This window comes from Leopardus geoffroyi, chromosome C3 (assembly GCF_018350155.1).
Source record: "Leopardus geoffroyi isolate Oge1 chromosome C3, O.geoffroyi_Oge1_pat1.0, whole genome shotgun sequence".
Taxonomy (NCBI): Eukaryota; Metazoa; Chordata; class Mammalia; order Carnivora; family Felidae; genus Leopardus; species Leopardus geoffroyi.
In genome coordinates this window covers 41,601,343-41,616,648 of record NC_059338.1, presented here as the reverse complement: position 1 = coordinate 41,616,648, position 15,306 = coordinate 41,601,343, and the positions used below count along the sequence as shown (strand labels likewise).

Below are 15,306 nucleotides of genomic sequence, written 5' to 3'. Positions count from 1 at the left end.
AGACCTGCAATGCAGGGGCTGCTCTGGGACCCTTCACCCCGGGGGTGACCCCCAACACAGGACTGACCCTGCCTGCACCTTCCACACCTCTGCCCCCCCTGAGGGCGGGCCTCAGGGGCCTAGGCCACTGGCTAAGGAAATGCACCAGATGTCAGCCAACAGGGGCCAGGCCCATGTCCTCAGTCTCACCCTTGGGTCCAGTGCTCAGCCTGAGCTCCCATCTGCCCATTTACCTGTCCACCCCTGCTGCTGTCGACAAGCCTGGTTGGGGGGGGGGGGTGGACTATCCTGAGGGTGTCTGGATCCTGCAGAAAGTGGGCAACAGGCAGGCCCTGCACACCTTCTAGAAACTGGTGCATGTAAATCCTATACCACGAATGTTCTGGCACATTCTGATTTTAAGTTCTGTCCTATGATCCCAGGCTCCCTACGCTGGACACTGAAATGCTACTAACGAAAGCAGTTCCCAAGTACTAAGCCCCTACCGTGCACCCCTGTGTGTGCACACCTGTGCTTAATCCACAGACGCTCCCTGCTACCTCCTCATGGTGGTCATCCCAGCACCTCCCCCTCACCTCCTGCCCCCCCCAGCCCCCCCCCCCCGCCGTGAATTTGGTCCTGTCCTTCCTGCCATAATGCTTGGTGACTTCGATATCCACGCAACAGTCCTTCCTGCCCCTGCTCCCTCAATTCTCTGACCTCTTCCTCTGAAGGTCATGGCCACTACCCTTCCTCAGCCACTCATCCCCTAGTCCACTCAGACCTTCTGTTGGCAGGAACTGCAGTGCCTCCAGCGGTGCTTTCCAGCCATCACGCCATCTTCTGGACCTTCTAGTTCCCTCCCCGAGGCACCAAGCCCCACAGCTCTGCTGACGCAGGGTCCAGCTAGTGCTCCCGCTGTGCTGTGCACGGGTCCTCGCTCCCCTCCTGGCCCGGCTTCCTCCTCACCCAGCAAGGCCTCTGCTTACTAACCCCTCCCTTGCACACAGCCTCACCTCACCACCCCGCTCGCCACCCTCTGCCTTCTCCACCAGACAGGGAGTAGACACAGCACCTCACCGACGAGGCTCCGTTCAAATCTGTGACCCGTGTCTCAACAGGGCCCGGGAGCCACAGGGAGGTGTACTCCCTAGTGCATTCACTGTCCTGTGCTCCCAAACACCTCCTCTCTCCAGCTCCCCACCCCCAACCCCTCAGCCAGTGGCTTCCCATTTCCCAGGGAAAAGGGGCACTCAGCTGTCCTGTCCGGCCACCCATTTGTCCTGCCTTCCCTCTGCTTCCTACCCCAGAACCACCTGTGCCCCTGTTCAAGGCCAGCTGCCCACTTAGGCACGGAGTCCCTTTCTTCCTGCCTAATAAGATCATTCCTCCAGCAACTGTTCCTTTTGCCCCCACGTGATTAATTTCCCCTCTCAACTAGATCCTACCCAGCAGGCTATTATTTCTGTCACTTCAAAAACCCTCTCTTGACCCCGCATCTCCCTCCATCTACCACCCAACTTCTCTACTCCCTGTAGAGCAAAATTCCCCAAAAGAAGGGTCTACATGCAAGATGTCTAATGCCCCTGTTCCCACTCCTCTGTCTTTTTTTTTTTTTTTTTTTTTTTAAGCTTATTTATCTATCTTGAGAGAGACAGTGTAAGCAGGGGAGCGGGGAGAGAGAATCCCAGACAGGCTCCACCGGTGGAGACCCACCGGGGGCTCAAACCCATGAATCGCGAGACCATGACCTGAGCTGAAACCCAGAGCCAGAAGCTTTAACTAAGCCACCCAGGCATCACCTCCCCTGCCCCACCACTCTTTTCTTGAATCCACTCTGATGGTTAGTTAATTTTATGTGTCAACTTGACTGGGCCATGGGGTGCCCAGATATTTGGTCAAACATTATTCTGAGTGTGTCTGTGAGGGTGTTTTGGGATGAGATTAACATATGAATCAGTAGGTTGAGTAAAGCAGATTGCCCTCCCCATTGTGGCTGGGCCTCATCCAATCAGCTGAAGGCTTGAATAGAACAGAAAGGCTGACTATCCCAAGAGCGAGAGGAAATTCCTCCTGCCTGACTTCCTTGAGAGGTCACATTGGCTTTTTCCTGCCTTTAAACTTGAACTAAAAAATCAGCTCTTCTTAGACCTCAACGCTGCTGGTTTCTGGACCAGAATTTACACACTATCAGCCCTCCTGGGCCTCCAGCTTGCTGACTGCAGATCTCAGGGCTTCTCTGACTCCAAAATCACATGAGCCAATCCTTATAATAAATCTCTTTATATTACACACACACACACACACACACACACACACAGCCTGCTGGTTCCATTCTCTGGAGAACCCTGACTGATACACACTCCAGTCAGGTGTCACCCACCAATCAACCCAAACTGCACTTGCCAAGGTCACCCATGACCCCAGCGCTGCTGGCCCAGTGATCAGGTCTTGTCTCCCCTGACTTTTCGATGGCATTGGCTCTCTCCCTCCTCCTTAGAACATTGTGCTTACTTGGCTACAGGACCAGCTCTCCTGGCTCTGTCCCTTCTCCCCCACACCCCCCCCCCCCAGCAGCCTCTCCTCCATCTACCCCACTCGCTGGGGACTTCACTTCCACCTCTCACCCAGACCTCTCGCCTAGCTCAGATTGGTATATCCCACTGTCTCCTCAGCCTCTCTGCTTGGATGTCTGAAACCAAACTCCTGATTCTCCCCAGAATCTGCACCGCCCCCGCCCCGCGTCAGAGAATGGTGATTTCATTCTTCCAGTGACTAAGGCTGAAAGCCTTGCACACATCCACCTAATATGTCAGCAAACCCTGTCGGTTCTACCCAAAATTCGGTCAAGAATTGGACCACCTCTGACCATCTGTACCTCTGCCTCCCTAGTTCAGGGCCCCATCACGCCTTGCCCACCACTAACGGCTCTCGTGGCTTCAGCCCTTCCCCCCACAATGGCCACAGCGATCCCATCTCACTCCCCTGCTCCACACCTTCCGGTGGCTCCCCCCTGGCTCAGGGTAAAAGCTGAAGTCCCTTTACTGGCCTCCGAGACCTTCCAAGACGACCTAGCCTCCTCTCCTACCACTCTGCCTGCTCACTCGCCCGGCCACATTGGCTCCTCGGGCTTCCTCAGCTCGGGGTGCTCTTTCCCCAGTTACCTACATGGCTCACGTCTGCATTTCCTGCAGGTTACCCCACAAACGTCACCTTCTCCAGAGGCATTCCTTGACCACCCCCATGCTCCATCCAGCACTTCCTTCCATATCTCCCCTGGATGCACCTCACCGTTCTTGTTTGTCTACCCGATCTCTCCATGCCCAGCAGGCACCGTATCTGATTTGTTCACCGCCAAGTCCAGTACGTCCAGCAGTACTGGACCAGGACACGTGTTCTGTGAAGAGCTGGTGAATAAACAAGGAATGCCTATGCCTGTGGTATGCATTAATACTTGTCCCCCATTTGCGCATGAGGAAATAAGTTCAGAGAGGATCGATGACGTGCTAGAGACCACACAGCCAGAAACAGTGGAGCTGGGACTTGAACCCGATGTTCTTCGTTACTCGGCCATCAGGAGGCAGCTGGGGGGTGTGAGCCCAGGCCCACGCCAGCGACTGCGTGTGGGGGCTGACGCAGCACAGTGTACTGTCCTGAGGAAACAAAATACTGCATAACTTAATTTTATGCTTTAATTGCTTGGTGGTGATTTACTGCGGGCTGTATATTTTTTTCCCGGCTGACACATCCCTACATGTATTTCTTTTATCTATCACCACACTTGACAGGTAAGTTGCTGATATTTACTGTTACTGTATGTACCAATATTTCCAACATATATCACCACCGCAGCCATGTCACGGGCGCATAAAGTTCTGCCCCAGAACGGCCAGCCTTCTCCAGACATAGACAGGGGCCATATTTGGAGAAGGCCTGACACCAGGTAATATCAGAGGCTTCAGGAGTAGAAACACAGCCCCCCACAACACACGCTCCCAGACCCATTGGAACTGCCCCCACAGCGCTCTGCCTTTTGCTGGGGAGGGTTCTTTCTTTACTTTTTAGGTTTATTTATTTTGAGAGAGACAGTGGGGGAGGGCAAAGAGAGAGGGAGAGAGAAAACATCCCAAGCAGGTCCCATGCTGTCAGCGTGAAGCCGGATGCGGGGCTTGAACTCACAAACCTTGAGATCGTGACCTGAGCCAAGGCTGGACACTTAACTGACAGAGCCACCCAGGTGCTGTTTTTTTTTTTTTTTTTTTTTTTTTTTTTAATATAATGCTTTTCTTCTGGATAAACATTCAATATTATCCTGAGGTGGATGCTACTAGAAAAGCTTTAGAACCAGTGACCCAGTCCAACCCCCTCATTTAACACAGAACAAAACTGGGGCCCAGAGAGGGGTAGTAACTTGTCCAAGATCACACAGCTCAGTTAGTGGCAGAGAAGGGGCTAGGGAGCCCAACTCCCCCTTTCCCTCAGTCATGCTCCACCCTCCCCCCGTTCCCAGCTGGGGATAGATTTGCTTCCCAAGAGGTAATGGGACATCAGATCCGGATCCGACCCTCTTCTGCAAGAGTCCCGCCCACCTCCCTTAGTTTCGGCAAACACGCATCGAGCACATCATACGCAGGCAATTTCATGTGAGCTACCTCATTTAAACTGCACAATGGCCCTCCCAGGTAGGTATTTCCATTCCCGGATGGGGACAGGCTGGGAGCTGTCTCCGGCTCAACTACACTCCCCCTCCTTCCCACTCCTACCTCCTGGCACCTACTCTGCTCACTCCAGTCTAATTCCTCTCTGCCCACGTGTTCACTCAGCTGTCACCAAGTTGCCCTGTGCAGAGGAACCACCTGGGATGTCTGCTTACAACCGGAAGAGCCACCCCGACTCCTGACCCCGGGCCCAGCGTCCGCAGTTAGCAAGGCCCCCATGCAGACCAGAGAAGCCCTGTGTCACAGATGTCTCAGCACCCCTGTGGCATCTGCAGGTTGCTTGTTGATTCTTGAGTCCCCCAAGACCTAAGGACCCATTCTCAATGGTGGTGTGGCAGGGACATTCAGGGACGGAGGTCCCATCTGACTCCTCACACCAGACTGACCTACTGCACTGACACGTCGCTCGGGCCACAGAGCCCAGCTCTCATTCACCTGTGGCTTCTCCTCAAGTGGGGCTCCCAGGGCCACAGAGTCAGAGCCACAAGCCAGACACTGGCTCTCGTGGGACCCTCCTGCGTGACCTGGGCCAGAGAACCAGCAGGAAATGAGGTGGAGCCGGATCACAGCGGCCAGTGCTGGGCAGGGCATTTGGGGAGGCCTGGCAGGAAGAAGCTTCCAGCTGCACAGAGGGGAGCTGACAGGGGCTGAGAGGGGGCAGAGGCAGTGGGAATAGAAAGAGCTGGGAGCCCACGACCGAATGCCTGGGGTGGAGATGAAGTAGAGGGCAGGTGGTAGAACCTTCACCGAGGAGGAGACGGGGGCCACCACCCCCCCCAACTGGCTGGTGTGTTTTCCTGGGATGAAGAGGCTCCTCCACACGTCCCACCCCCGAGGAACCCAGACCCCTCTCTGCTTGGGGACCCGTTTCCACAGCTCAGATGCCATCTCACTCCCAGGTTGATTTGCAACCACTTGGCTCCAGATTCCCCAAGGCCGAAAAGTCTCTGGGCTGCAGGCCCCACAGATGTCAGGAGGCCTTCGCCCCAGGCTGGGCAGGCGCAGCTGAACCGGGGCCTCTGGGGCGGGGAGACAATCCGCGGACTCATCACCGCCTGATATACGGCCTCGGGTCCCAGGGGGGAGCTGCTCCGCTAAGTAATTGCTTCTGCCTTGATTACAGGCCTTCGCAGATGACTGTGGGCCTGGTCCCACCAGTGTGTTTGAATCTTACAAATGTCCACATGCACAGACACTATCTGGACCATCTGATCGTTACCTTAAAAGGTTTAATTTGCTTAGCGAGGAAATTAGACTATAAACTATTCAGAAATTATGGAAAGTCACACGTCAAAGAGACCCTCCCCCTGTGGGTTCCTTAAGCACATTTTGCTAGAATGTGTGTGTGTGTGTGTGTGTGAATGCATGCACATGGCCATGCGCGTGGAGGGGGGAGGCTAGCAGGTGTGTAGTTACCAGAAATAACACTGGCTCACAAGGACCTGGACCCAGACTGGACCAGCAATCAACCCCAGAACTGAAGTGGCCTCTTCCTGGGGCTACAAAGTAAAAGCTGGCTGGAGATGGCCACACAAGCACACAGGCTGGTCTCCCCCGGCCCGAGCCGGGAACCCCACTCTGGGAAGAAAAGGCTGAAGGCTGCAGTCACACACACAGAGCTCTGGACCACACGGGGAGGGATGGCGTCCCCTGGGGAGGGCTTGTGGTGGCTCTCACCTGCCCCCACACCACCAGGCAGACCGTTGTTCCAATCACCTGACCTGCCACTGGACACAGGCAGGTGGACACAAGTCCCACCCCGGAACCCCTGTCTTGTCTGCAGCCTTTTGTAGCCTCAGCCCCTACGAACCTCCTTCTCTCTTTCTTTCTCCTCCTTCCATATACATTCACCATCATGACTTCAATAAGAATAACCCCTAATGACGACTACAAAGCACTTCCTAAATCTTACTTCATCCTCAGGGTAATCCAGAAAAGTGGAGATGTGTGTTCCCATCCCTCTTTTGAGGCGGGATGGTGAGGCTCAGAGATCAAATGCCCCCAGGTCACATAGAGTCTGCATTCAAACCCAAAGCGGGCCACTCTGTGAAGTCCACCTCGCAGAGAGGCTGAGCGGGACTTTGCCCGTATTACCTGATTTCCTGCGGGCATCTGCCCTGCCTAGGGGTGGGGGCCCTGGTCACCAGAGTGATTGGGCCAAGGTCACTAGTGAAGACCAGGCTGGAGCCAGCAAAACCACCCTGCGTCCCGGCCAAACGCAGGGCATGCTGGAGCTGAAACAGGCTGTTCTGAACTGCAGGGATAAATCAGCATCTCCCGGGCTCCCAAGGACGCTGCTTACCTGCCCTTGGCCGGCAGCCTGCCTGGAGATTGACTGGCTGGGGGAGGGGGCACTGTGAGGAACCAAAGCACCCGGCCAAGCGGGGCAGCGGCCCACACAGCTCCCCACTGACAAGTCGTGAAGCGGCCTTCTATCCCACTGGGTCCCCAGAAGTGACCATCTCTGCCCGCCATGCAGGTGAAGGCCTCGGGGACAGACAGACACCCCCAGAGACACAAGAAGTTTAGACAGGAACCCCCTGTAGTGGCAGTCACTCTCAGAATGCCTCCAACTCTTCCCCCAGGCTCCCTGCTGCGGGTATGAGCACAAAGCCCTGATGGTCAGGGACACAAGCCTGGAATGTTCTCGAAAGCTGTGCTGCTCTCTCTTTGATTCTGTAGCCCTGTTTGTTTTCACACTGTCGTAATTGCTGGTTTGTTTCCCAAATCTTCATGTAAATCCCCACGGCATCTTCAGCCTGTGCTTTATTCCCAGCACAATGCAGTGTGCCCTCCGAGCTCTGCCAGGCTACCCTCATCTCCGCAGGACGTTAAATGTCACCTCAACAGGAAGGTCTCAAAGCTGAGGGCTGGGGGCGGGGAGGAGGGAGGCCAGGAGAAGCCAGCCCAGGCCTAGCCCCGAGGGAGGGCTCTGACAGCCTGGCCCTCCAGGGCTGCAGGTCAAGTGGCCACATGTCAGGGCCAGAAACCCAGAGACACTGGTAAAGCAGCCAGCATCCTGCTAGACATGGTTTCCATGCTATTTCCTTCCCATCTCACGACTCTGCGCTCCACAATGAGCGCCTTCTAACAGTAAGGCAGTGAGGTTCAGAAAGGCCCGGTCACTTGTTTTCTGACAAACAGCTAGCACGAGACAGGACAGGAATCCAACCGAGCACCGTCTGGGTTCACTAAACCCCTCTGTTCATAAAATAACTCCCTTTTGTGAAATGCTCCTGTGTGCCAGGTCTTCTAAAGCATGCACCATTAACATTCCCATTTTTTTCTGAAGAGGACAGTGGAGTTCAGAGATGTTAAGGAACCTGCCCAAGGGCACCCAGTTCCTGGAGCAGAGAACCTGTGCTATTCACTGCACTTCAGAGTAAGAGAGCTGCCAAGCCCCTCCCAGGACCCAGTCAGTGATGAGGAGGGGACCCAGAAGCTCTACTCCCAGACTCCTGCCCTCCCCAGGCCCTGGTCTCTTTGCAAGGAGATGGGGACCCGGGACGTACGGGACACGCAGCCCAGAAAGGACTTGCTTAGCAAATACAACAGAAAGAGCCGTTGGCTCCTCAGCTTGTGATTCATTTGTAATAGCCTCGGAACCACTGCGTTTAGTCAACTCCGTGCCTCTCCTCTCGGTCTCAGACTTTTATTTCCTGTGGAGAAAGGCAGCCAAGGACCCAGGAGGCAAAAACAACAAACAACAGCAAAGATCAGCCAATGTTACCGAGCAAGACAGAATTCAACAGCTCCAAGAGAAAAATGCAACAACCACAGAGTACAACCTTCCAACAATACTTCTTTCTTGGTCTGTGCACACATCAACAGCGCCCTCTGCTGTCAGCCACCAGTATTATCACAACTCGTGGGCTGAAGGCTGATGGAAGGCTGACCTCACCCCACTTCTGAGGTATCACATGACAGTCTCGATTCAAAAACCTTCACGCAGGATAAAGGATACCCCTTGGAGTTACGCAAAGCAGTGGCCCTTCCCCTTGTTATGGGCAAAAAGATTTAAAATATTGATCCTGAAAATTAGAACCACAATGCTGATCAGTGAGGTCAGTGCCCCTCTGAGCAGAGCTATGGGGCAGGTATCTGAAAAGGGCAGTGATTTTTCTCTCCTTTTCTTTTCCTTCAAGGAGCGTAGAGCAGAGAGTCTCCCTGGCTCCCACCAGGCCTCTTCCAGATCCCGCAGCTGAGAGCATCCTGAGGTCTGACAGGTGAATTCAAGCTCATGGCACCGACCTTCCCTCTCACCAGGCTGCCGGAAGTGACTCTGGCAGCCTCCTGCGGGACAGGAAGGGGCTTGGGGCTCAGGGAACTGCTCTGCCCCTCCCGCCCTGCCTCGTATTCTCTCTCTGCTCACAGGTACCCTGTGCGCCGTCTGAAAGTAGGTGCCTGGTGATGTTTAATGAACCATAATGAGGAGGGGACCACGGGCTCTGCAGCCAGGTTACAGCCTGAGCCCCAAGTGGGCAGTGGATCCCAAGACCCCGGCAGTGGGGTGCGAGAGGGGTGAAGCCAGTCTGACCCTGGAGGACTGACTCCCCCAGTGTCCTCGCCCCGCCCTGTGACTTGCTATACCAAATTGCACCTGTGGCTGTGTCTTCCTGCACCGAACAGCCACAGTCCCCAAGAGCTGTGTGGGGCCTGACTGCCTGTGAATCCAAGTGTCTTCCCTGGGCGGCTTCAGAGTGGCCCAATCTTCAATCTCCATTATCAGCGGGGACAATCACCTCAGCTTTTAACTTCTCTCCACACAGGGGGCCTGGGTGGCTCAGTTGGTTAAGCATCTGACTCTTGACTTTGGCTCAGGTCATGATCTCACAGTTGATAGGATTGAGCCCTGTGTGGGGCTCTGCACTGACAGCATGGAGCCTGCTTGGGATTCTCTTGCTCTCCCTCTCTCTCTCTACACCTCCCCGACTCACGTGCGCTCTCTTTCCCAAAATAAATAAATAAAACTTTAAAAAAATTTTTTAATGTTTATTTATTTTTGAGAAAGAGAGAGACATCGTGTCAGCAGGGGAGGGGAAGAGCGAGAGGGAGACACAGAATCCGAAGCAGGCTCCAGACTCCAAGCTGTCAGCACAGAGCCCGACGCGGGGCCTGAAGTCACCAACTGTGAGATCACGACCTGAGCCGAAGTTGGATGCTTAACCAACTGAGCCACCCAGGCACCCCAAATAAATAAAACTTAAAAACAAAAATAAATTTCTCTCCACGCAGCACTTCATCTCAGAATTAATGACCTGGATTCAGCACTGAATCTGTGGCCTGTTCCCCTACTTCACAAGAGGATCCAGCCCTGAGGGTGGGTCATTTTATGAAGCAGGGCAGTCCTATGGAACCAGGAAAGTAACTGCGACTGAATCATGGGCCTGTGCATTTCCCAGGCAGCCTGGGCCTCCAGGATTCACAGGACATCATGTGAGGGACAGAAGAAACTGGTCACCAAGCATGCTGTAAATTCACTATGTGATCAAACCCAGTGATGGTCTGTAGACAAGGCCAGGTGCATATGCCAGGGACAGAAAAATAATACCTAATAAGTCTTTCCTCATGCCAACAAGAAAGATCAAACAGGCGCGGGAGGAGTGAGCAAAAACAAGGCAACTCAGGGTGCCCATCCGCTGAAGAGCTGGACTCACGGCCATGGAAGAATGGGGGAGACCTTCAGAGGACAGACATCATCCCTGGAGGATACAATAGCCAGGGTCAAGGCCTGCCTGGGAAAGGGGGCACCCTGCTGGGGGGCATTGGGAACCCAAGAAAGCAGTGAGGTAGGACTAGAAGAGAGGCAGGGTGGAAGGCTCTGATAGCACAATGCATCTGGAATGTTCTGTAGGCAGAGGGGGCCTTGCTGAAGGAGCTGGGGGCCGGGGTCAGTGGTGAAGTTGGATGCCGGTGTGGTGGGGGGACATGTGGCCTCAAGGAAGCGGGAGGTGAGTTATGAGGTTACTGCTAAACAATGCCCTGGAAGGATCCAAATGAGGGTCATGGCATGGGGAGGCCACAGAGGCAAGAGGTCAGTGCCCTGGCCTGAGCAAGTAATTGTCATTGTTATTTCTGGTCTTGGGCTTATGACTCATAGGCCTATGCTACTCCTCCCCCAGCCTGCACCCCAGGTCCCTTCTGAAGGGACCATCTTTCCTCATCACTACTTCTCCCAAGCCCGAACCTACACCTGAGCTGCGACCACTTCCCTTTCCCAAACACTCAGAGCCAGCCAGTCAAGGTCAAGTTCCAAACCCCAGACAGGCGCTCAAAGGAGCTTCTCTGGTGACAGAGTCCTGTGACGTGATCCTAATGGGTTTTGCCTGCACCCCAGCCAGTGGTCTAACTCGGAGACATCTCAGCACCTACCCTGTCCCCAGCTGGGCAAGAAGGCCATGCCCCTGGGGCGCCTGGGTGGCTCAGTCGGTTAAGCGTCGGACTTCCGCTCAGGTCATGAACTCGCAGTTTGTGAGTTCGAGCCCCGCGCCAGGCTCTGTGCTGACAGCTTGGAGCCTGCTTCGGATTCTGTGTCTCCCTCTCTCTCTGCCCCTCCTCCCCTCACACTGTCATTCTCTCTCAAAGTTCAATAAACATTTGAAAAAAAAAGGCCATGCCCCGGGAGCTCACTGAGGCTTCCCAAAGGTACATGGACAACCAGGAAGATGGTGCACAGAACTTGGAAGCGGGGACAGCTGACCCGACCCCAAGGCCAGGCCCCGCCTACTGTGTCCTCTTGCCCCTCCTCGCTCACACATTCGCCTTCACAGGTGCACACAGGCGCACAACGTTCACGCACACGAACACACACGTGATGAGATTCACTCCGTGCGGGGCCTGCAAGAGCTGCCGTGGGGCTTGGCCCCGATGTCACTGAGAAATGAAGAACGAATGACTCCGGTTGCCCACGGGGAAGGATGTAGGAGGAGGGAGCAGAACTGTGTAACTGCCAGAATGAAGGAAGCAAGGCAAGGTTCAGAGGTGAGGGAGCAAAAGGAAGACTGGGAGGACGGAGAGCACGGAAAAGACCTCGAGGGAGAGCCAGAGGCCCGGCCCTGAGTCGGAGCCATCAGCAATCTGTTGGATGTGCCTGCGCGCCTACTGCCCCTGCCCTCAGGCGGCATACGGGCACAGGCATGAACACACAGGCACGTGTGAGTGCGCATGCTCACACGCACACCAAGGGAGAGAGCGGTGCATGTTTGACCCAAGTGTGACGGCGACAATGAGTGTTGCCTTCTGAGCACAAGCCTTGGAGGAAGCCCCATTGGAAACCAAGATCGCCTTTAATGTGCTTTTCTTTTTTTTTTTTTTTTTTTTTTTTTTCAACGTTTATTTATTTTTGGGACAGAGAGAGACAGAGCATGAACGGGGGAGGGGCAGAGAGAGAGGGAGACACAGAATCGGAAACAGGCTCCAGGCTCTGAGCCATCAGCCCAGAGCCCGACGCGGGGCTCGAACTCACGGACCGCGAGATCGTGACCTGGCTGAAGTCGGACGCTTAACCGACTGCGCCACCCAGGCGCCCCTTAATGTGCTTTTCAACTCGTATTGGGCTAATGAAATTTGAGAATCCTCAGAAATCCAAATCACCTGTTCTCTGAAGTTCAACCTTGGCAGGATTTGGGAGAAACATGTCCTGGATCCAGGACTGGCATTTGTCCCCATGTCCCCTCCCTTTGTGCAGAATACATGACCTCTGAAGGAGGCATGCCGCCCCTCTGAGGCTTGCTCATTTGTGCCAAGTGTTTCCAGGCTTTGACGAGCCTCCCCAGAAGCCCCGCCCCCCTCAGCGCACCCCCGTGGGCCACCCACCCTGGGCTCTGCGTCACCGATGGACACCTCCCTTCTCTTGTTGTTGGTCTTGCTGTCACCAGCTGGTCCGGGTGAGCTGAGGCACCAGCCCGAGTGCCCCGGGCAACGGGTTCCGGGAGAGAAGCCCCAGACGAAATGCCACAGAAGATGAATTCTAGAAGGTCCCCTCTCCATGCCCAGCAGGACTTTTTCTGATGGATCCAACCCCAGAAGGAATTGAGGACAGTCTTAAAAGCTAACACTCAGGTGTCAGGTACTGTCCTACGGACTTTACACATATTGATCCATTCAAAGCTAATAACAATGCAGTGAGGTAGGAACTATGATTAGCAGCCGCATTTTATAGATAAGCAACCAGAGGCAGAGAGAAGTTAGGTAAGTTGCCCAAGAGCACACAGCTAATAAGGGATTCAAACCCAGTCAAGGGTCTGGGCTCTTAACCGTCACATCAAACTGCCTCTTCATCATGTTTTCATTGAAAGCGATGACACTAACAGAGCCTGGCTTGACCCCGACCAGGAGCAACTCTTCCAAGCCTCTGGGGCCCTGAAGCAGCCACGAAGCCTCCTCTAGATTCAAGGTGCAAAACTCAAAGCAGCCACCCTGAAAGTGGCAGGAATGATAGAGCCACGTGGCCCAAGAAACCAACACCAAGAAGGAGCATTCCCTTCAGGATTCGCTGGAATCCTTTGTCGGCCCCCCTGCAGAAGTTTGGCTCCAGCCCTCTGCCAGCTCTCTCCCCCACCCCCAGCAGGGAGAGGCAGATACAGACCAGGGCATGGGAGGGAGGCTGCACCCTGGGTTCTGGCTTACTTGAAGAAGTCTTCCTTGCAGTAGACGCTCCCGGCCCTGGAGAAGCACCTGTCCGCCAGCTGCATCTGGCAGTCTGCACACTTGAGGCAAGAGCTGTGCCAGTGTCTGTCCAGGACCTTCAGGATGAACTTGTCCAGGATATGCTGGTTGCAGCCGGCACACTGAGGGATCTCTGTGGGGAGAGGAGAGAAAGGCAGAGTGAGCTTTCCACACAGCACAGCCAACTGGACCAGACCCTGTGTGGATGCCTTCCTGTTCTTCACGATTCATGTCCCACTGGAGGGAAAGGACAGAACCCAGACCCTTAGGGCTGCCACGTATAATTGTGCAGGCTGTGCACTGCACAAAGGTCACTGGTCAACGAGGCACGTGGGAACTGAAATCCAATGCACCCAGTGTTTCCTATTAGGAGGGGAGATCCTCCCAGGGCCAGAATAATGTTTCTTTTGCAGCTATGTATCCCAGCCGCCTAGCACAGTGCCTGGTACACACGAGTAGCTCCACAGATATGTATCACTACTTAAATATTGGATCAAATCCTCTCTAAGAAGCTCACTTCGAAACAGTTCACCTGCTTCTCCCGTGCACTCCAAAATATCAACAAACCAAATCTCTCCGGAATCCTACATTCTTGATTCATATCATCTTTGTTGGTGTGATATAATTTAAAAGTATTAATGTAAGGGAACTGGCCTCAAAGCACAGGGGACAAAGTTTGAACACATCTATGTAGAAAGAAAGCTCTCTCAAGTTCTAAATCATTTGTGTCTCAAACCTGTAGACAGGCTACGGGGACACTCACTAAATGACATCACCGTGTCAGACACACAAATGTCAGTGTTGGGCACAGTAACCCCCAAACCCAGTCTGTTTCCGTTTCTGGCCTCAGCAGCTACCAACATTTGCCTGAAAGTCAGACCCACTAGATGCCTTGCCCTTTGATCCCATTCTCACACCAAAATGCCCCACAGAAACTACAGGAACCACAATGAGACAGAGATGCATGGGTCTGGACATTTGCTACCTGTCCCAGGGCATATGGCATTTTTTTCTATCTCTGAAGTTTTCCTCTTTGACAAAGAAAATGTTCAACCAACCAGCTACCAAGTTACTTACCAAACAGTTCTGATGTCCCCAGCAAGGTACTAAGCACACAGGACAGCAACAGGAATCTCCACCAAATAAGGGGGGATGGGTATGACACAGGGTGGGACCATGGATTCTGGAGCCAGCCTGCCTGAGTTTGAACACTGGCTCTGCTTTTTAACCTTCCACAAATTACTTGGCCTCTCTCTGCCCGGTTCTCTCATCTGTAACAAGGAGGGGTGGGGGTGATGATGACAGAAGTCCCTGGGAGGATTGTTACGAAGAGTAAGTGAATCAATACTGTAGGACAGGGCCAGTATCCAGTAGGTGCTCAATAAAGGCTTGCTGTTACTAGGAGATCATTGCAGTAAGTGTGTGTTGTGTGTGGTGCTGCTGTGGCTGAGGGGAAGGAAAGTTAGGGACCCACGTTCATGCGCTTGATCTCATTGATCGAGAATCGCTGCACAGATGTCCCCACGCTCCTGTGGAGGCTCAGATTGTGTCCGCAAGACAGGTAGTGCTCCTCCCACTACAACGACACCCCTGCCTCTCTCCGGGACCATCAGGACTGGCGTCCCTGGAGCAGCAGGAAGAAGTCCAGGAGCAGGGGGCCTTAGCAGTGGAGACATCTGGATAAGCAGAGAGGAGACTCTGAGGAGCGAGGGGTGCATGACCAGGGGCTCCCGCCGTGTGACAAGGCCAGCCTGCGAGGGGTGGGGGAGGGGGGACGACTCGTGCAAAGGCGCTCACGCAGGGCGCGGGCGCGGTTTCTCCCGCCCGCGCGTTGGCATTCGGAGCCGCCGCAGCCGCCAAGCCAGGGGCTGGAGGAAGGCGGTGTGTGTGGAGGAGCACTGCTCTGGCACCATTTTGCACGCGAGGGGAGAGAAGACCGAGG

The 15,306-nt window shown here is 54.4% G+C and overlaps 1 protein-coding gene across 1 annotated transcript in view; it reads right to left on the bottom strand.

Moving 5' to 3' along the window:
- Positions 1-15,306, bottom strand: part of LHX4 (LIM homeobox 4) — a 46,666-nt gene that overhangs the window by 16,622 nt on the left and 14,738 nt on the right. Inside the window, exon 2 of the mRNA XM_045452561.1 lies at positions 13,326-13,497. Within this exon, the coding sequence (XP_045308517.1) occupies positions 13,326-13,497 (172 nt within the window). The remainder of the gene's footprint in view (positions 1-13,325; positions 13,498-15,306) is intronic.